The sequence below is a fragment of the Chaetodon auriga genome, chromosome 13 (genome assembly GCF_051107435.1).
Source record: "Chaetodon auriga isolate fChaAug3 chromosome 13, fChaAug3.hap1, whole genome shotgun sequence".
Lineage (NCBI taxonomy): Eukaryota > Metazoa > Chordata > Actinopteri > Chaetodontiformes > Chaetodontidae > Chaetodon > Chaetodon auriga.
The window spans coordinates 19,658,350-19,681,192 of record NC_135086.1 but is presented as its reverse complement, the minus strand read 5'-3'; the positions used below and the strand labels follow the sequence as shown (position 1 = coordinate 19,681,192).

The 22,843-nt window shown below is 42.4% G+C and overlaps 1 protein-coding gene across 1 annotated transcript in view; it reads left to right on the top strand.

Annotated features, from left to right (window-relative positions):
• klf7b (Kruppel like factor 7b) overlaps positions 1–22,843 on the top strand; it is a 64,667-nt gene that overhangs the window by 22,543 nt on the left and 19,281 nt on the right. Inside the window, exon 2 of the mRNA XM_076747581.1 lies at positions 16,507–17,158. Coding sequence (XP_076603696.1) covers positions 16,507–17,158 — 652 coding nt within the window. The remainder of the gene's footprint in view (positions 1–16,506; positions 17,159–22,843) is intronic.

Here is a 22,843-nt window from a genome sequence, read left to right as displayed (position 1 = left end):
AATCATCATACCCGCCGTATGCAAGGTGGACAGAAGTGACTGAGTGGACGTTTTGAGTAAAAGACTAATATCAGTTCAAATAGTCACCTGGGATCCCGCAGACCTCAGTATGTCAGCCTGAATAATGAAGTCTGACATTATTTTTATGAAAGCAGACGCTCCCAGTGGAACCATCCTATTACCTTCTTGATTACCTTTCACACAGCCGACTGCAGGTGTGACCGAATGTCCTTTCATTGTCCAATATTTCTGTATGACTCCACCCTTGAGGGTGTGATATTAAATGACAAAGATCAGACCTGCAGAGATAAAGTTGGCCACTTCAGTCTAAACACAAGTAAAACCAAGGATTCAGTTATTGACCTGAGAGGAAATAGATGTGTGTTCCTGTTGACGTGGCCAGAAAATGTTCATGTTGTGTTTGAAAAGACGAAGTCAAGGTGGTCATGGTTTCTGTTTTAGAAACTGTTGTAAACCAGGCGTTTTACAACCTCTGTTCTTTAGTCCGGCTGAATTGGACTCTGGTTTGTTTTCCCCTTTGGTACCATTTATTCAGGCAGTCTGAACATCTCTATCACACTCAGGTGCAGACCAAATCAACCACACTGAGACCCCTGAGAAGAAGTGGTTTTGTTACAAATGAATTCTGGAGCGGCAGGTTTGTGGTTGGAACGTGAGTCCACCTTTGATGTGACCCAACTACAAGGTATACTGTCCAAGTTTGAGATAAGCTGCTCCCATAGCCGGTGAGTGCTGCATAGATGAGCGAAATTTACCTGCTGCTAGCCAGAGAATGAGTTAAGCTCTGACCTGGGCCAACAACAAAGCATGTTGGGCAGACTGGGTTTTTCACCAAGACCTTCATCCCCTCCCGTATTTATGATGTCACTCCAGACACATTTAACCAGTGAGCAGACCGTTCATACTTTTTATTCTCAAGTGGCTTTTAGTGATGCATTATGGAAACAGAACCATGGGGAAACAGGGGAAAATGGCAGGGCATGGCGGGGTTAAACAAAACTGGATGTTGAGATATGGTTAATGCAGCATCTTTCATCATTTCTGAATCTCTGAATTTCCATTCTCTCAAAGGTCACTGCGGTTGAACTCAACTGCCGGCAAATTGACCAATCCAATCAATTTTGGGGCAAAATTTCGCTTTTACACATAAATGCTGGCGGTAGCGGGGCGTTACGCTGTGGTCTCTCAGTAACAGGGTTTCAGACAGATTGGTTCTATAATTGGCATGACTCCTGATCTAATGGAAATTGTTTTGGAGGAGGAGGTACAAGAAGGAGGGCAGACTTCAGCATGACAGGCCTGTTGTCTGGAAAAAAACAAAAAACAAAAAACAGTTTACTGACTGCCTAGATGACCACATGCTGTACACAAAGCTTCAGACAGACCTTTGTTCCCTCAGTTGTGACACATGAAATATGATGTTGGATGAGTTTTGACATTTGGAACTGAGGTGTTTTCTGGGATGCAGACATTTATTGTATATGGGCTGGGCTGGCCTTATCTATCCATCCAGTTGTTCTGGACACACAGATTTATGGTTTGTAAGTCCAGAAGATCTTAAATCATTCAGAATGCCTGTATTTTTATTGTAGGAAGTTGAAAATACCCATAAACGCCGATGTTGCACAGCTCTCTCACACAGTCATACATACATGCTGCTCTGTTTCACACACAGACGCTCCACCTCTCCACTCTCTCTGTTGCATTACTGTAGGTTCCCTCAGAGAGTTGTCGCAACAGTCGGTAGAGTATATTTTTAGTTTGCACAAAACAAATCAGGTAGTACAGTTTCTCTCCTCTCCTTCTCATGATGCATTCAGAGAAAGAAAGGGGCTTGAATGAAATGGTTGAGTGGTTAGAGCAGCAGTTTCAATGTGTAGCTCTAATGGCTCAGTGGACCCTGAGGTGCTACGCAGGTAGCACACATTTAGCTTGTGCTGTTGTGCTAAGAGCATATGCCTGTTTTTCACTGCGAGAAGCAGCATTGCTTTGGTTTTGTTGAACACTGTGCAGAGATGCTTGGTGTGTTGACTCTCAGTGGTAATAGGGGCACTGGTAATTATTTCACATATCCTGGAGTGATTTGATTTAATGTGGATGAGAGTTTAATGCTTCTTTACCAAACCTTGAAGCAGAACCATATTTGTTAAATCTTTTTCAAAAGCCAGCGAAGAAAAACGTCTCTTCTTTAAGCACGTTTCAATGTTTGCTTGCTACATAAATTATGAAAACATAAAGTATTTACAATATCAAACCGCGAGTTGTTACAGCTGAAAATATGACTTTCCCCAAGATGCTAATAGCAACAAGCACACTTCTCCTACCAGTGTGTTAACGGTGTGACTGCCTGTGTGCGCCATCCGAAGGCTAAGTTTCATTTATTCATAAGATCACATTTAGAGTCAAGCGTGTCCTTTTTTTGTTGAATGGCTGAGATTTGCCTGTGTGAGTTCATGGTTTCGTCTTTATGTTTTTGGTTTTATTTGCTATTATTTTTCAGGATATGTGATTAAGCATGTATGTTAGGCTTCTAACCTGAGTAGTCAGACAGCCACTTTTGAAAAAATACTTAGCAGGTCTTTGCTAACCTGATTAGGAGATACCTGTGTTGTTTTCAGATGAACAGTTGCGCTGTCATCACACCTAAACCACACGTGTAGCCGCTAGTAGGTTTGATGGTTTGATGCTGTGGTTCGTCAGCCGACAGCTTTACTTTCCTTGCCTGTAGATAGCGACGTGTTTCACAACTGATTAACTTTCTTGTTGGTGGTGCATGTTTGTTTATGATGAACAGCTTCCCCTCCTGGAGAATCCACAGCATGCAAGTTTGTGAATTACACTTTGCACAAGTGTCTCTTTACCTCTCACATTTACTCTGCCTGAAGTTTCCGAGTCAATGGTTTTCCTACAGTCAAGTGTTTAAAGTTCGCGTTTTGTCTGGGGCTGTGAAACTGCCATGTGAATAGAAGTGATCAAAAGCACTCAGAGTGAAAACCACTCAGCGCTTCAAGTATCTCAGCCACACTGTGTCAGATAAAAACTGTGTTTACAGGACAAGAAAAACATTGATAAGAAGGATTCAAACACTTCCTCAAATCAGACCTTTAACGACCCCTGTGGGAAACAGAGGCATAGTAGCAGAATACTGAAATCAGATACAGCAAAAACTACAAATAATAAGTAGATAAGAGTCCAGCTGGCGGGAGAAGTAATTAGTTCACATTAAGCTATTTAAATACTGGAACCTGTTCAATTGAACAATCAACAATCATTGTAGTGGCTAGCTGAATTATTATAAATGGTTAAGTTAAGAAAATAAACCCAACATTTCAAGAGCAACAGTCGCACAAGAACGTTGCCTAATGCAGTCGGCAGTGAATCCGACCTTTTGTCAAGGTTGTAACTTTCAAACTGTGCTCAAGTTCAAGCGCTGAGAGTCAATATGCAGCAGTAATGGATACAGGAGAAAACTGGAAAACAATATTTTGGACATGTTGCACACACTCTCAGACTGAAAATGATTTTCAGCTGATTCTTTAATTATTAATATTTGCAAAACTGCGGCAACTGCTGTTATTTTTCATATTGTAACGTAACGTAATGTAGGTGATACGCTGCACCTGCATCTGTCCTTTAGATTAAAATGACAGAAGTTCAAAGAGCAAGTGACACTAAAAGCATTTATAGAAAGACTCATTCATGTACAAGCTGGCTTAAAGGTTAGAGCGTGTGTGTGTGTGTGTGTGTGTGTGTGTGTGTGTGTGTTTGTGTTCACTGTCTGGATGTGATGAGTGAATAGCTAGCCCATCATTTTTCCTGGCTGGACAAATGCCTCACGGTGGAGGACAGGCCGTCCGACATGACAAATGACCTACAGAGAGAGAGAGAGCTGCACGGAGAGAGTAGCTTCATTAACAGAAAGCACAACAGACAGAGGAACAGATGATTCTGCCACAGATTTCAATCCCTCCATCTCAGCCAGTTAATGAAATAGCAAGGACACACACACACACACACACACACACACACACACACACACACAGGGAGAGAGAATGGCCATAAGCCTGGTTAAGCACTATTAAATTATTCTTCAAATTAAAAGGCCGTACCTGCCTTGTCCTTTTAGAGCTCTCTCGCTCTGTGAGTGTGTGTGTGTGTGTGTGTGTGTGTGTGTGTGTGTGTATGCATGTGAGTGATTAAGCTGTTAATTAATTTTATGTCCTTGTATTTAATAACCGTGGACAGTGAAAATGATGTGTGTGCATCTGTGGTGTGTGTGTGTGTGTGTGTGTGTGTGTGTGTGTGTGTGTGTGTGAAAGAGAGAGAGCGAGGGTGAGTGAGTGTGTTCTGGATAATGTGTTGTCACAGCTTTGTCTGAGGAGGAGGCGGAAATGAAGAGTGAATGAGTGAAATCCACACAGACACATTTTCTGCAGCTTTTTCCAAAATGTTTTTTCAATCATTCGTCTCTAAAAAAAGTTTAATTCACGTTTCCACAAATGCTTCAACTCCACCATTAACATGTGGAGGTCTCAGTAAAGAAGAAGCGTCTCAGCTCAGCTGCTGCTCAAACACTCACTTATTAATTGAATACTGGCTGCACAATGCTTCAACATCACTGCTTACTGACTGTGAAATCATATCAGGATGATGTGTTGAGATGTGTTAAGTGTGTGAGGTTGATGATTTTCATACGTTTTCCACAATGTGATATATTACAAGCCAAAACAGTTTGGATGCTTTGTAAAACATAAATAAACACCGACTGTAAGAATATATTTCATCCAATCATGTGCTCACAAAGTGGTGAACCTCTCTCCATCCTTGCTTGTGAACCATTGAGCCTTTCCAGGATGCCCCTTTCATACCCAATCATGATACTATCAGCTGTTACCAATCAACCTGTTTACCTGTGGAATGTTCCAAACAGGTGTTTTTGGAGCATTCCACATCTTTCCCAGTCTTCAGATATTAACGAAAATCAATGAAGCTGAAGAGGTCAAACATTAAATATATGACTTTGTGCTGTTTTCAGTTGAGTACATGTCAACAAGGATTAGCAGATGATCATAATCTGACATGTTTATGTTTTACACAGTGTCCCAACTAAATGAACAATATGCAGACTGTAAAGTAAGAGAAAGCAGTCATCTGGGTAGAGTAGACGGACAGTTGGTGGTTGAATATTTACGGTGAATCAGGGTCAGTCAGCTGGACTTGAATGTTTATCTTTAAGAACAACTTTTCTGTTAGGCAGTAAAATGGTTTCTACAGTTTACCATGCCACAGTGACGTAATGCTTCATCTGTTTCACTAAGAAACCACAAGGAGGAGGAGGAGAAGGAGGGAAAGAGGAAGGCAAGAAAGTGAATAAGAAAGAGAAGGAGAAAGAGGAGCAGGTGACCTTTGCTTTGTGAACGAGGATGGAGGAAGCGAAATGTGTGTGATGAAGAGAAAAGAGAAGAGGGAGGAGGAGGTGTTTATAGAGGTGAGAGGGAGGAGGAGGAGGAGGAGGAGGAGGAGGGGGCATGCTCAAAGGAAGGAAAGACCAGAAAGAAGATGGAGAGAGAGGGAGAGAGAGCAGTTACACAGCAGGAGAGTCTGAGTGCTCTCCTCCATCAGAGACTGTTGATTAAAATTTCATTGGCTGAGGCTGGAGGTCGGAGGTGATGCTCTGTGTGTGTGTGTGTGTGCGTGTGTGTGTGTTCAGAGCCTCCTCTCCTCGTGCATTCAGTGGCTCCTGTACTCTCGCTCTCATTGGCTGATTATCTTTCTTTGTCTCTCGTTCTCTGGAGCTCACTGCTTTCTAATAGGCTCTTGGCTGTTAAACTGGTGTCTCTCTCGCTCTAGCTGTCTTATTTTAAGATGAAAAGCTCTGATTTATGTACTCCTCACCAGATTAGTTAGCACACGCATGATGGCTACCTCAGTCCTGCTTTAGCTCACAGGGTTGGTTGTACATGTGCTCAGAAATGAAGGACGTCGAGTGTCTGAGGAGTCGCAGGTTCAGTCAGGGCTCTTGGACTGTTGTAAGAACTGTTCATTAGGACTGCTCATATCAAAATGTTCAAGAGCTTCCTAAAATTCACTGTCCTTTGAATTTCCATCCTGTCAAAGTAAAAGAGCCTGAAGAAAAAAACATTAAAAATTAACGTATTCTGGCACTGGTGTTATTAATGATAATAGAAGTCTAATATATTTCTGGATATTTCTCAGCCTTAAAACGTATGTGAATTCAGGTTAATTCTGATTGAACTCTTACTCACACTATTAGCTGAATGATAGTTTATTAAAATAAATCAACGGCACATAAATAAACAATTCCTAAATTAATCGGAAAAAAAAAATCACTGATAGATCCACAATTGATGAAAACATACATGTGCTGCAGCTCCAGTCTGAGCCGCGTTCAGTTTTTCCAGACTGATCCCCCGTCAGATCTGTGGTGTTGCCTCGTTCTTCCGTCGGGTCTCGTCTCCATTAACCTCTTTTATTGAAACCTCGTCCTGCTTTTCACATCAGACCCCACAGGACTCTCCTCTGTTTGCGGTGCTGCTTTTTCAATTAAGGGCAGAGTGAGAGGATACCTGAACACACAGACGGCGCACGCAGACGCTGTCGGCCCCGTCACTGCAGCGGGGTTTGTGTTGTCTCAGCGTCTGTGTCACTGAGCGCCATACAAAGCCGGCAGATTGCGTTTTTTTTGTCTATCAGGCAAACCTGCGGCGTGCTTCGGCCTTATCGCCAGTGTTCAGGAGTTTTTGATCGTGTGAGAGAAAATTGGAATCTGGAAATTCCAACTATCAAACAGAATATTCATTAATAAGCACAATAATAGAAATCGCCACATGTGACAAGTGGTGTTTAATGTTGAGTGTCAAGCATACTGTGTACTCCACTTCCCCTCACAAGTTCAATTTGAAGTCAGCACATGACAAAACGCTCCGATTCTGTATAAGCTTATCAAAGCTTTAGCATTTACATGTTTCTTTCCAAAAGCAGTGCAGCGAAAGGGATTTTCCTCCGAATCACTGTACAAACAGATGAAACAGTGATGCATTAAAGCTGAACGGTTAAGAGACTGAGCTGTCTGCGTGCCGTTTGGGTATGATGAGCTCTGCTGTTCCCTTAACTCTGCATCCCTCTGTTTCTTTGTAACTCCACCTAAACAGCTGATCAGCAGCTGGTTTTATTGAGTTCAACCAGAGAAGGGAGCCAATCATTGATGAGATTAGCTGCTGTAGTCTGTCTGCAAAGCTGGCTTTCTCTCCATCCATGCACCAAACAGCAGCTTTTGTTAGTGGTTTGTACCTTTATAACCAGGGTGAAGGGAGAACATTGTGCATCTTCAGTTTGCATGAAACAGAATGATGGCAGGTAGCAAATCTATAATTAACCACATAGAATATAGCAATGAAAATATACTTCAGCTTTGAATCAAACCACACTACTTACTCAGTTCATTTTTAAGGATATTTAAACTGTCAACTCAAATTCAGATAATTTAAGACCCTCTAAGACTTGTTAGGACCTGCGTGAGGAACCCTGATGTTTGAAGCTGCTATTTGCTAATTGGATGGGATATAAAATCTCCGATTCTTGCACCTCGGTGACACATTTGAGAAACGCTGATGATGATCATACCCACATCAGAGCAATGTTAAGAGGGATTTTAGTGGAATTGGAAGCGGTAGCAGTGGCAGCGCTGGAAGGCAGAGGCAGGTCGAGATTGTCGGCACCCCGCAGGATGATTCTGGCTCATTACTGCAGCTGCCTCTGGAACCAGTGCAGCGGAGGCATGAGGAAACTGGTGTCTCCAAAATGGCAGCAGTCCATAAGCAAGCTGAGGTTCAGGCTGCATGAGACAGTGTGCTGCTGTGCTACACTGCATGGTCAAATGTGTTTGGAAATCCCTGTCCTTGTGTACAGCTGGTCTAGGGCAGTTTCACCACACAGGGCTGTGTCCTGATTCAACATGGCAGTGTCCCCAAACAGGTCCATAAATGCTTTTCCCAGTTTGGTGGTGCACAGAGCCCCATCCAACACCTCTGGAACACCGACTGTGAGCGAGACCTCACCTCCCAGCATCAGTGTCACTGATGCTCCTGTGTCTGGATGGGAGCAAATCCCTGCAGCCGGCTTCAAAATCTGCCCGACACAAGATTTTACATTTACGTCAGTGGAGAGGTCAGGCGTCCACATACATTTAGACATGCAGTGTGTTTCATGGAGTGTTATGAATGAAGACACTGATGCTGTTTGTGTTGCTCTGGCTCTGATCCAACTGCATTATGGACAAAATAAAGACGAACAGATGAGTCAACGCTCACCTTAAGTATAGAAAGCTACAGCTGGGTACTTCAGCTCTTTTTCCAGATGTTCTTCTAAGGCATTGACTTCCTCATTAAACTGGCAATAGATTAGTTTTTTGGCTTTAACGTATTTCTATCTGCTTCCATGTCTCTATTATAGGTTAAATGAATGAATGAACTTGTGTTCTTCCTCCTAATGTTTTCTTCTACTCCCCCTCCACCCTGATGGCAACCTCTGCTGTAGTTACTTTCACTTCACCTCCTCAGTGAACAGGCTTCTTTCCTCTCTCTTATTTCCAAAGTGGTGATGATCATTTTGTCACTGAAATTCGGAAACAAAAGCAGCGTTTCCTGTGTTTCATTAATACCACAACACTAGGGAGGATGAAAAGTTGTCTGTTTCCACTTATAAATAAAGGTCAAGAGAAAGGTCACTGCTTCAAGCATTTTTAAATTCCATGAGCTCTTTCAACCAGTAGCGGCAACAACATTTCTCCTGACTTTTAATGTGTATAAGTTAGACAATTCACACTTTAAATGTGAGCTAAAAATGATTAGGTGAATCTGACACCACGTAGATAAGGAGAAGATGATGTTAGTACAACCTGAGGTGCTGAAGCCGAGTGTTAATGCATCCGGCTTCATGTTATTTTGATCCGATTGCAGGGTATGTAGTTATAAGTAAGACTCCACAGAGACGCCGCTGCAGTAACTCAAACAGTTCCAGCATCTTCACAGAAAGCTTCACACAAACTGCACTTCAGTTTGTAACAAAGCACCAAACGCACTCTGCCGCACTGATGCTTGCTCAGACATAAAGGAAGCAGCTCGCTGCCAATAGCACCCGTTTGATATTGTACACACTCCCGAGCATGAGGCATTACATATTCACACACATCAGTTAAAAGTCATTATGCTCTTCTCACTCTTACAAACACACACATCCGCCATGTACACAGTCACATCAGCAAATTAGCTGAATAAAGAGCCTCTTTTTGCCTTTTCTTTTGAGTGGCTAATTAGCCATCAGAGCCCGCTGTGTGGAGAGAGCGAGATCCATCAAGAGGTAGAGCTTCAAAGAGCAGTTTATGGAAGCCAAAGCACTTTAATTAGGACCTATTTGTACGAGAAAGCAAAGAGAAAAACATAATTTGAAGCCAAAAGCTGTATAATGTGGGGGAAAATAAACACACTCTAATGCACACACAGATAAAGAGAGACAGGAACAAACTAAAAGGATTAGACTCGAGGAGATGAGATCCTCACAAGGAGGCTTTCTACGGCAGTTTGAGGGGAAACTGACTCTAAATACTGGAACATCAGTTTTCTGTTGCATTCAGTGAGGGGGGTCACATGAATATGGCACAGCTATGGTGACGATGAATGGAGAAAATGTGAGGAAATGCAGAACCCACACTGAAGTGTTCGTTTGTGTGGTTGTGATACCTGCCATGCCGTGTCCACACGTAGTTTCTTTAAAGGAATATAACACTGTTTTTACCTCTTTTTCGCAACAAAGTGCAAATTCCAGAAACTTTAAACTGATTACCATCATTTTGAACTGTAGAGGCACAAAATGTGGCCATTTCCATTCAAGTCCACCATACAGGGTTTGTTCTAGGACGCAGATGTTGAAGAAATTTAAAGGAAAACTCAGGCTTGTTAATTTTCTTTTTAATAATTATTAAACCTCATTACCCAGAACTGTTGGTTTTAAAGCTCCATTAGATTTTATGATGCGATTGGTTCCAGTTGAGCATGCTGTTTTATAACAGTGCACACTGGTGAGGGATCTGATGGCTGATGGAGTGCTTCCTATAAGTGTGTTCAAACTGAGGATTTTTTTTTCCCAAAATGACAAGTTGTCTCTCATCATGTAACTGACTGTGGCTGCTGATGTCAGAGTGGATCTCAGCATTTAAAAGCAGTGAGCGAAAAACAAAACTCTGCGTCCGTGACGTGTAGCTGTACAGCATCGCTGTTCAGTTTGTCACAAGCAAAAATCCCATTCTTTGACATAAAGGCATATTTTAGTTTCTCTAAGTGTGTACCTGACATTTACATCACACAGTTCCCACCATGTATCTTCTTCAGGCTGAGCTGCTGCTGCTCTGTCTGACGTTACACAGATGTCTTAATCTTAAGAGTAGGACGAGTCGCTCGTCTCTATATGGAAACTCATGAATAAGCATGGAATTATTTTAAAGTGGCCGACAGCACGGGAGGTAAGCTGGTGTTGCTGTAAGTCACTGTCGGCAGAGCTCTGTGTTTGCGGAGCTTTGTGTAGAAGTGTAAGGAGTTGTAATGAGAGTTGTGCCGAGCTTTGTGTGTTTTGAATGTCACGTGAGTAGAGAATCGTTCTGGGGTGAGTTCTGTGACCTGTCCTCCAGTCCACACCACAGCAGACTTAAATCTCTCCCGGTTGTGTCTTAGTTCAGCAAAGCTGTTCAGCGTCACAGCCCGTCATTAGACGACCGCTTCCATCAGTCTTCTCATCACTTGTGGAAATATCAAATTTGTCTTCAGCGATATAGCAAATTCAGCTTTTCAATTAAACTGAGATGAAAAATAAACAATGCAGAATCAAGAAGTTGCAAAAAAAAAAACCTTTGGTGAGCAGTGGAGGACATATTCAGACAGGCCGAATCAGTTCTTGACTGAAGGTTTTAAAGGTTTTGTAGAATCTAAATATTTGTAGATGGAAAGCTGTTGATGTTCGTGTTTTTCAGTCAGTCCTTTATGTGGTAATAACATGTGAAGCAGATCATTATAGGACGCGTCACTTTACAGAACTACGTAAATGGCTTAATTTCACCATTGTCCTAATGGAAATGTTGGTAATAATAGTCACATAACTGTGTGCATCCAAACACAGACGGAGCTTCTCCTGCTGAACCCACTTCAGTCTGTTTGCTGAGCGTCGTCCTCGATGATCTTTTGTCTGTCAAAAGCTCTTAGCGTTTCCATCCAGGGCCCTCTGCTCTCTGCATTCATTATTAATGGACCTCAGCAGGCTGAGAACACACACACACACACACAGAGGCAGGACTGGCACGTCACTGGCAGCTATTTTAGCTGAGATATTAAATCAAACACTCAAAATAAAAAGGGAAAAAACATTCATTGAGGGAACAGGGGATGTTAGAAGACAAGCCAGACTTTTTCCATTATTTTTATCTTCAGCTATGTCTATGAAATATATCCACAAACCGATCACACGCAAACATAGTTGGTTTTACAAGTAAACAAAATATATAGTTTGCATATAGACATTTAGAACTTCTGAATTTCAGCAGTGCCGCTTTGACGCTGTTTGACCTTGACCACCAGTGCAAATACACAATTAAATTAAGGAACCTGAAAACCACGAAATCAATCATAGTCTGTATTGACGACTGATTTCTTACACAGATTAAACAGTAGAGACTGAGTTTTGTATATTAAATGCTAGAGGTAGTATCAGTGGTCACTCATCCTCATAGTTGTATTGTGAGTCAGTGAAATTGGAATTTCTGGTGGCTAAAGTATGTAGGACAGAGGTGATAACAAACTGCTGGCCAAATGGCTGAAAAATGAAATGCAGACAGTTACTGACAGATGAAATCCCAAACTAACACCAACATAGTCGATTCAGCTGATTAAAACAGAGCTCTCCACTATTTCTCTGTGGCTTTGCTTGTTAATGAACAAAGGTAACTTGATGAAACAAAGCGCTGAAAGCCTGTTCATCTGATGTGACAGCAGATCGACAGTAGCAACTATCTTGGAATAAAACACAAACGCTCGCAATTCGGAATAACAGAAGGTTTTCCCGTTCATCCCGTTCTGCCAAAGTGACGCGAATGCATCGTGTCTTTTTTATTTTTATGTTATTAACCTCTAACTTCAGCCCGCCATCAGCTGCCAGCAACAGAATCTGAAGCTCACTGATTGGATGTTTCTTACTGCAGTGGTCTTGCTGGCAGCGGTCCTAAAGCGGTTACGTTCCCGCTGCCTCGTACCTTTGACTTTTTGTCAGTGAAGCCGATTCTCTTCAGCTCAGCGTCTCATTGTTTGTACCGATGATTCAACCGAGATAGTTTTATGTTGAAATGTTCCAACAGTCACTCAAAAACAGCCACAAAAGAAGTGTTACTGGCTGCCCGTGTGTGTGTGTGTGTGTGTGTGTGTGTGTGTGTGTGCGTGCGTGTGTGCGTGGGTGTGTGTATGTGTGTGTTTTTCGATGTGACCTTTCTCCATATGGTGTGGGACTGAGCAGGGGGACAGGAGGTGAGCCCTACACATGCTATCAGTCTGAGCTGTTATCCAGCAGCCACTGACACACACACACACACACACACACACACACACACACACACACACACACACACAGCAGGCCATACATGTCATTGTTACCTGATATTCATGATGTGTAGGAGAAACAGACAAAGGAGAAGGTCATATGTGTGATGTCAGAGGCGGTGCGTTCACTGCCAGCCGTGGGTTTGATCGCCGCTCGCTCCTCTTCCACAGCCTCGGGCTCTCTCTACCCTCTGTCCTTCTCGCCCACCTCCCACAATCCTCAGCATCAGTCCAGCCCCCGCCAGGAGACACACAGACCTTTCTATTTTTGTTTTCTAGTCCAAGAGAAACAATGATACAGTATGCTGTCAGAAATCACTAATAAGCTGTATTTACTGTATCAAAGAGGAGTAATATTCATGGTGCTGTTGTTGTCTAAGGATTATGAATAATGTATATAACACATACAGTACAGTGGCAAACTGTAATCCTTTGGAGCCCTGGGAAGCATAACAAATATTTTAGATAGAAGGAAAAAAAAAACCTCTTATATGTGTTTCCCTTTATCTTGAGAAACACTTCGCTTAATCTCCAGAAACATGGCCTACACATCAGAGTACTCCTCTCTGTGACCTTTACATCCTCATGGTATCTTCAGTCTGTAGCAGTGCAAAACAAGATACAAATCAAATAAAGAATAATAGCGTGAATAATATTTCCCAGATGTACACGGACTTCGTGTTTAGATTTTTGAGAAGAAATGCAAAAGTTTTGTGAAAGACTGAGAAAAGTGGCTCCTTTTTGCTCCCAACAAAAACATTTTCCTCTTGGGCTCCGTAGAAATCAGTGGCACAAAAGAATGGAACATTCCAAGTTTTGGTTGTATTAGTGTAGTTATGGTCATTATTCCCACCACTGAAGATGAAACAATTCCAAAAAAAAAAAAAGCTCCAGACAAAGCTTCGAAGTGAACCTTGAGACTCGATTGTTTTATCACTTGTGTGTTTCCAATACACGTGTCTCAATGCTCAACTGTTGCTGTAATGGTTACATGCAGATTTTTATATCTCACACAGGGATTTACAACAGGAGACACTTCCTATGAACATGATATCCTCTCTGATATAATGAGGTGGATATTGGAACAATACCTCTCATTGTATTAACTTCAGGATTGTTATTTGCATGAACCATGTTTGTTGGTTGGACGTGCGATATCTTTCAGACGCTGTTAGTAAGCCGATTGTGTTGTAAACCCCAGATCTCAGCAACTGAACTGAAAAGCCTGGTTTCTAGATGCATTAGCAATGACTGATCTAATTAAAACAGAGATCTAATAGCCTCCGATAGCATGCTTGACCAGATAATGTGTTACACACAGCAATTACTGAAAGGAATACTCGTGCTAACAAATCAGAGCAACAATCTGGACAAAGGGTGAACCAGAAGTTTTTCTTCACAGCAGTAGTATCGGCTTTGCAGTACATATTGTCACTGGGCACATCTGTGCAATCTCTACATACAGTACATGCTTCTCTTTTTCAAGTTTCCTTATGAAGCAGTGTAACCCCCTGAAGAGATATCTTTGATTTATATTCATATGCAAATGAGCATCCTTAGGAAGAAAGACATTCTTTTAAAGGGAAGAAGAAAGGCAAAAAAGGAGAGAGAGGGAAGTTCAGCTTATCACCACTCAACAGATGTTCAGACTAAATGTGTTGGTTTGTGTGTCTCGTCACTGAGGCCGAGCAGAGCAAAGCTCCGGCGCTGGCCTGTCTGAATGGACCAAGTCAACCAGCTGCAGCTAAGAAAAAACATTTCTATGATGGCTGTAATTTGCTCTGATGGCAGAGGTGGAAAGAGCCAGAGGATCGGGACGAGAAGCTTCAGCTGCCAAAGGCCTTTGGCCAAACAGAGGACATTCACTTTCCAAGCAGATACAGTAAAGGCACTATGCTGCAGGATAGTGCTGGAGCCAGGTAGCTTGCAAAGAAAGTGCTGAGTGGACAGTTACAGTGGTGTGGACTGGCCTGCTGTCTTTTCCTTCTTCCTCTCTCTAAAAAAAAATAAAATAAAACAAAATTACAAACACATTATGAACACAGGATTTGTTCACTCCAGTGTAGGTTTTAAGGATTTCCCTTCATTTTAAAATCTGTAACTTTTAAAAGGTATAACAGCTGTATGTGCCTTATTTGCCCTGTGGGATGAGGCAGAATGTCGATAAAAACTAGCGGTGCAGGTGTGAGAGATCAAAGCAGGAGCTGGATCGACTAAACAGTCCCATGTAGACCTCAAAAGTGCAGTTGGTAGTTCTAGGTGAGGGGTGGCAGGAATTACAGAAAACATGAACTCTTGGAGAGGAGAGCTATAGCCTCTAGGTTAGAAAACTGGGTCAATGACTGCAAGGTTTCTGGCTCCAACCCCTTGAGGTAGCGTGGCAGGTGCCCTTGACCAAGGCACTGAAGGCCTGCAGACCAAACGCTGTGGTGATGCTGCTCTGCTGCCAAAAGCTGGAAGCGTATAGATGTTGAAGAAATGCACAGATGTCTGTGTTAACTCTATAAAAAGACTGAATAAACAATTACAGAGAGCCTTGCTTCCCTGTTTCTCTCTCCTTATCTACCTTCCCTCTCCTTTGTTTTTGTTTTTTTTTTTGTTTGACTTTCCCTCCATCATCTTGCTCGCCCTCCTTCCTCTGTCTTGCGAAATAACTTCCATGGCTGGTTGATTTGGGTGAGCAGAGGGAAACAGGCAAGGCTTCCACAGTTCAGGGCTCCTGAGAGCTTGGCCAGGCAGCAACTATCAATCACAGACTAAATCCCTCTTCTCTCAGGACTGCTGTGTGCCAGGTGACATGGACAGCAGCTGCAGAAATATAAGGTCTTCAGTGGGTGTTGGAATTTATATAGACTAGGAAACAGAGTTTGTGAAAAGCCTACAATGGGGAGCAAACATGGATGGTTGTGCATACAACATACATGCTGTTCCTACCCAATAAACAGTCCAAATTTGACTCTTAAAACCACCACCATGGTCTTTCTCTGTCCTTATTGTGGGCATTTCTGCCAGTGGTGTCACACTGATATACCGCTGATCTACAGGTGATGGTAACATGCCAAGATATGCAGCAATGTGCCAAGAAAGACAGAAAAAGGAAGACTGCTCGCTCATAAACATGAATGTAGACAACACAGGTTTCAAGCTTTTAAGAAAAATCAGTTTTGCAGATGTTTCATGAGGCAGGAAAAGCATTCATCACATTTGTTAGACCTCAAGGTATACGGTGCGTTTTGGTGAGAAATGCTGAATTAGTTTTTTGTTTGATCAAAGCAAAACTCCATTGGGAGGGTTTAACTAATTAGCTTTAGTTCCCTTTACGAGACCTTAACAATAGAGGAGGTAGATCAGAAAAAAAGGAGTGTTACCGGCAGCCTATTTGTGTGAGTGGTTTTTTTTTTAATTGTCACATGAGTCATATTAGAAGGCACCATTAGTAACATGTTTTGTCATTTAAGTGAAATGAATTTTTTGAGAGGCAAGCTTTAAACCAACACCTCCATGTGGTTATCAGAAACCCTGGAAAGTCATGCAAAGTCAACAAGAGAAGAATGATAATGCTGTTCCTGCCATTACAGAGGCCGGACTTTTATCACTGGGCCATGAAACGCTCATAACCAATCAATGGATGGTTTCAATGGTGGTTTCAGTGTTCTACCTCAGATAATATACTGCATGTGAGAGTTGTGTTAAACCCTGGAGTTATACAGCGTCTTGTATATATATATATATACATATATAACTGGATTTAAGTAAGAAACACTGAACTAACATGTATAGCGTGGATTTATAGTATGTCTGACTCGTGTCCATTTGCTTCCTTTTCTTGCAGACATGCCTAGAGCTGGAGCGGTATCTACAGACAGAGCCCAAGCGACTCTCAGAGCTCTTTGATGAGGAGCTGGACTGTCTCTTAACACCGGCCTTCATGCATGGTGGTGACAGTGATGAGGACCTGATGGACCCCCTCCTCCCCAGCCTCCCTGACCAACCCAGCCCTCCCCCACTACTGGTAGCTCTCCCCAAGGTCCAGACCAAAATCCTCCAGGTGCCGAACCCCAGCAAGTCCCAAGCAGAAGCAGGGACTGAAACCCTCACACCAAAGGACCAAGTCCTTGCAGGAGTCAGTGCTGCACAGCTTAGCGCCGCTGTCACATCCCTAACACCGCCATCATCACCAGAGCTTGGCCGCCACCTCGTCAAACCCACACAAACACTGACTGCGACGGCAGATGGTACACTAACGCTCAAACTTGTGGCAAAGAAGGTGGGGATAGGGGCAGCTAAGCTGGTGGCAGCACGGGCGTTACCCTCACCGCCAAGCCGAGGAGGAGCCCTCAGTGACAGTGAGCAGGGAGGAGGAGGAAGTCTGGGAGGAGACGTACCAGAGAACAAAAAGAGAGTCCATCGATGCCAGTTTAATGGCTGCAGAAAGGTTTACACCAAGAGCTCCCATCTGAAGGCACATCAGAGGACTCATACAGGTAAGACCTTCATTACATTTCTATATTAAGAGGGTAACATTTTAGATTATTTCAGCTCTGCACTCAAGCACTTCAAATTTGAAATGACACAGTGATTATGAGGTGACGGCGTTGACTTCCAGCTATCATTGGAGGGTACTCCCATCGACACTGTGGGATGGGACTTGTAGCCCTTTACACATGGGGCCCTTTTGACCAAATTTGGAGCATGACACCTGCTTTTGCTGATCAAAAAAAAAAACTAAAAAATAATTTCTCTGTGATCCATGCATGATCATGCAAGAAACCTGCTAGGGCTTTCAAATTTGTCTGCAGTTTGTGAGCAGAAGTCACCTCTGAAACATTACACCACCACCATTTGTGATCTGTGTTTAGGCAGGGTCACAAATTGCTTGTGTCAAATGGGCCCCAGGTCCCCAAGATTCAGAACAATACAGAAGAACAACATGCAGACATGGAAACCAAGAGAGCTTTCTTGGTTGTCCAGTTGACTCACCAAGAAGCGTTACCTCAATCCAAATGATTCTGTGTTTCACTGCTGAAGACCAGACCACAGGCAAAAGAGCCCTGAAACAAGCTGTGGTTCGGACCTTACAGAGCATCTGAAGGGAAGATACCAAGCCTCTGATGATGTCCGTGAGACTTCAGATATTGAAAATGATTACTTTATTCAGGTTTATACAGCTTTTCAACTTCTCCAGTTACTTTCTATCACCTAAAATTAGGGACCTATATATAGAAGTGACCACAGTCCTGGACTGTTAACACACTTAAACTGAAGCTGAGAGTCAGCATTTTTGCTCGTAGTCTGTGTTCCATTTCAAACCTGAAATGCTGGGTTTCAGAAACAACATAAAGAAAAATGGGTCAATGTCCATATACATTGTCAGCACATTTGTTAAACAAGATGTAGTAACTTCTATAATATGCTTAAACCTGGAGCTTTGAGTGAGGCTAATCCAGCACATGCTGTACATAACACAAAAGATACTTCACTTCATGAGTGGGTTGTGTTTCTGGAGAAAACTGCAAAAAAAAAAAAAAAAAAAAAAAAAAACATCAGATTTTTCCTTATAAGAGACTGAGTCCTCTCTTTTTCCTCTTTTACTTCTTAAATGATCCTCTAGATTTATTAATTTCCTCATGACTCTTGGTACCAGTACAGTGCCAAAAAGCCCTGCCTCAGTAATTGCCTGATGATTGATAGGCTGGTCGTAAATGACATTGCGAATTCAGCCGTGTCCAACTGGGTCTGACATGCAGCTTTAGCTGCTAACTACAGCTGCCCTCTCAGTGACCCTCAGACAGAACACACACCAAGCTAATGTGTCCAGGGGCTGTTTGCTGTGAGCTTTCCAAAGTGATAGCATGTGGAGGCTGGCTTTGGGTTGATGAAGTAGACACATGAGAAGATGAAGAAGGATTTGACTTATGCAGACTATGACAAATTTGTGAGTTTTAACAGAATTGAAAAACCTGAACTCAGCCAGAAAGTTTACATCCACTGTGCTAAGAAGTTTACTCAATAAGGAACCGCCTATTCCATTTTTCTGAGCATGTTATCGCTCATAACACATGGAACCAAGACCTTTTAATCAATTCTACAATTAAATCTGTACAGCAAGCTGTAGATCTTGTTAAGTCAAACTATTCATAATTTTCTTGTTTGACATACAAAGGAACTGAAAAGAAAGTGTTGTTGACTTTTTAGCAGATTTCACCAGTAAACCAATCAAAGAAGCGTTAAGTCCAAAGAAAAATGAAAAGAAAGATTTTCCCTGTGTTCAGACCAAAAACAGGCCTGCATTCAGAAAAAAACGCGAAGGACTGCGGTAGTAAGGCCCTTAGTGGTGAGGTGTTGAAGGCTAATCAATACGCTGCACAGGGGTTCACAGTACTGTGAGGAAGGATTTTATAATTCTGGGAAGTCATCATAAAGACAATCCCTTGATCATTGGTCGCAACATTTGGCAGGTAAATGATAGCGATATGGCATTCATTTAGTTAAGTAATCTATGTGCTGGTACATATTTTACAGTGCGAGGCACCTTCAGTTCAACTTCATTGCCAAGTGCATTTTTCGCTGCAGCCTGCTTTGTGCACACCCTCAGTTGTGATTGGAATCAATGAAGGGGCTATGTTTTTTCAGGCAGTGCTGTCCACCGTCTGAGCAGGGCCAAAAGAATGATTTCGTGCTTTTAGGTGGTAACCAAGGTCCACATTCATTGGCAAGCAAAATCACACACACACAAAAGGAAAGTATTTATTCATACTGGATGTTATTTTGATTGTTGCTTAGAGCTACTTCAGTACAGTGACCAGAACCAGTCTACCACAGGTTTGTACATTCATAGGAATCCATTCATCTGTTTTCAAGTCAAAATGTCTACCCTGACTACCTGAGGCTGAATCCATCACTTATCTACAGCATGAGGCCTGTGCAGACTGGTGCCACCTGAAGCTAGCATTATTCAACTTTAGCTTTAACCATAGCATCATTTACAGTATCTTGAGTGGTTCATGGCCCCTGGTTGTCATCATCATCCACTGTTGGCAGTTTCCTTGGTGTTCACCAGGATTACAGTACATAGCCTGCAGACCTCCACTGTATTAATACTAGCAACCTTGGCATCATTAATCCAGCGTGTTACAGGCTTATATGATCCCAGCGACCATCGCATGGCTTTAAGTATAGCATTACATTCCAGGGCAGCACCTAGCATAGCCGGGGGAACCCACAACTGTACCTTTATTATAGCTAATCCAGAATGGAGCAGCTAGCTTTCTGATAGCCTGGCCGCTAGCTGCGGTATCTCTAATCTTCTGATGATTCTAAAGTCGAGTCATGTTAACCAGCGATGAGCTTTTAAAGGCAGAAACATTCACTGAAAAATAAAGATACCCTGAAGACACTGCAGCTTCCTCTGTGTGTGTGTGTGTGTGTGTGTGTGTGTGTGTGTGTGTGTGTGTGTGTGTGTGTGTGTGGTATAAATGTGGGGGCGGAGTATTCCCTCCCGATGTGTTCACTACAAGCGCAGCACTGTGGTTTAATTAGCTTAATCCTCTTTTTGGGTTATTATGACCATAAATCATTGAACATACATGTAGGGAGGGATTAACGTTGCAGAGACTACAGGGAGGAGCAACTGCAGAAAGCCTGCACAGCATCAATACACTTACTGTCACATTGTGCACACAGAGGCCATTAGAAACATCATTATAGCGAGTTCTGTCAGGAGCATGTGCTGCAATTCCATATATTGTTGGCAATAATATTCCTCTGTTTGCATCCAAACCAATTCCTCTGAATTGCAGTGATGATGTGAAGTCAGGTTCATTTTCTCAAATGAAAATGTTCAATTAGGGATGAGTTGTAACATTAATAGATGTACAGATTAATTCAGTAAATCTCTGAAGTACCCAGTCAGAGCTGTTTTGAGTCAGAGCCAGGGTTTTCTGGTTTTATGCGTGTTTTTTTTTTTTTATCTGCTCGGATCTCTAAAAACTGTAGATGGCTAATAATTATATCCTCCTTGTTATTCAAGCAGCGGTCCAACACAATATACTTAACTACATACTTGGCACCTAAGATAGCAGAATAGATGAGCTGTTTTGGAAGGAGTGTAGGAGGGTTTGTCTTTGAAAGGGCTTAGCTGTACTTAATAAGGAAGGGAGCATCAACTAAGTGTGCAGGCAGCTTTTCCTACAGTTGCTAAATGGACCTAAAACAATATTTGGATGTGCATACAAAACACTGCAGCTCATAGGAATACTCAGGACATGTTGGGAAATACACTTAGAGAAGATTTTTGTTCTTTACCCTTCTTTTGTAAAATACTTTTTTAATAGGCTAAAACATGTCCAGGGAAGAAGATGCTGATAAAGATGCAGATTATTAGAATATTTGAACTTGATAGGAGTAATATTCTCCAAACCCCTCAGCTGGCCGCACATCCAAATTTAAACCATCGTCACACAAACTGATTTTAGGTTTTTGTAGTGGGGCATTTTTTTTAACACCATAAGCCATAAACAGCCATAAATCAGCAGTGCAAACCTCTGACAGTTCACAGTGTTGGATGACATTTAGCTGCACCCTCTGACATTTAATGTTTGCAAATGAACATTCGTACCTTTTGAAAGTCATGACTGATTTAGATGGCCAACCATTTTATATTATCCATTTTACTTCATTCGGCCATCAAATAATGCTACATCCTCACTAACGGTGCTCTCTGATAATTAGCAGTTCCTTGACTGCAAATCATGTGTAGTTAATGTTTTATACAGTTTTTAGATTAATTAAAAATGAATGCAGGCCTCATGTCCACTGTGATGGTTTATGTAACTGAGGCAAGTTTCATGAGATAATTGATTTTGGAAACCAATAGATGCCTCCAAAACAAAAAAAAAAATCATTGTCATACATTTAAGTGTATTTATGCAGTATTCCACACATGCGATGCCTGACATGTAAAGTATAATTATGTGATCAGTAGTTCATAGGTTAAAACATGAAAAACCACTGGCATGACCACTCCAGCTTGAGTCTGACTTTCCAAGGCTTCAACCCCCCGCCCCACCCCCACTCTCAGTAGGTGCCACCACAGCCTCATGTGGATTCAGGAAAAACCCTGCTGTAACCCCAGACCTCTGCACACACATGTATACCTCTGTACTCCCGTACACCCACCGAATCCAACCTCCAACCTGCTCTCTCTCTCTCTCTCTCTCTCTCTCTCTCCCTCTATCTCTCTCTCTTCCACTTGCTCATTCAGTTTGGGTTGCCAAGCAACTGCATCACACTCTTCCATAATTGGTTGGTGGCTGGTTGATTGTCCATGCCTGTTAATCTCTCTCTCTCTCTCTCTCTCTCTCTCTCTCTCTCTCTCACCCACCCCCCTTTCTCTCTTTCTCTCAGTTGCTAGGTGACTTTATCACGCATCCTTGCCTTGCTGTGCTATAATTGGCTGGCGTCATGGTTGCTGTGGCGTCAGGCCCAAGCTGGCCTTGCTTCATTCCTCCGACAGAGTATGTGTGTGTGTGTGTGTGTGTGTGTGTGTGTGTGTGTGTGTTAGGGGGGTCCTATTGAAGGAAGATGGGGTGCTCTGGCCAATTACAGAAGACGGGTGTGAAACGGCCGCCTGTCTGGCACCTGCGGCCCCCACTCAAACCCCATATCACACACACAGACACACACACACACACACACGCAGGTTGAGAGTGTAGCATTTCTCCAGCAGGATAAGCTGCCAAGTGGTTTGCTATTGTATGTTGAAAATATTGGTCCTGTAAGGAGTCCTGAGAGTGAGAGACTCTGTGGAGTGAGTAGGAGGATTCACACATACAGATACTACAGCTTAAGATTCAACATGGGTGATTTTTCCTTCTTTACTGAACTACACGTAATCTGTTGTAGAGTCACATTTTTCACAGCTGTACTACAGGATTGTGGGCTTTTACAAAAATTGAGAACTTCCTGTTGTAAAGTGTCTTCAGAGTAGGGTAAATCTGTGTAGTTCTCTCTATTTGGATAAAAGAAATTTAACAGGGAAATTCTTCCATTTGTTGTGACTGTTGTGGTCTCTCCCAGCTTAATCCAGCTCTTAATATTTAAGATGAATTAGAAGTAAGAAGAATAAAGAAAAAAGCAACTCAATCATGAGTCTTTACCATTACAGCCCA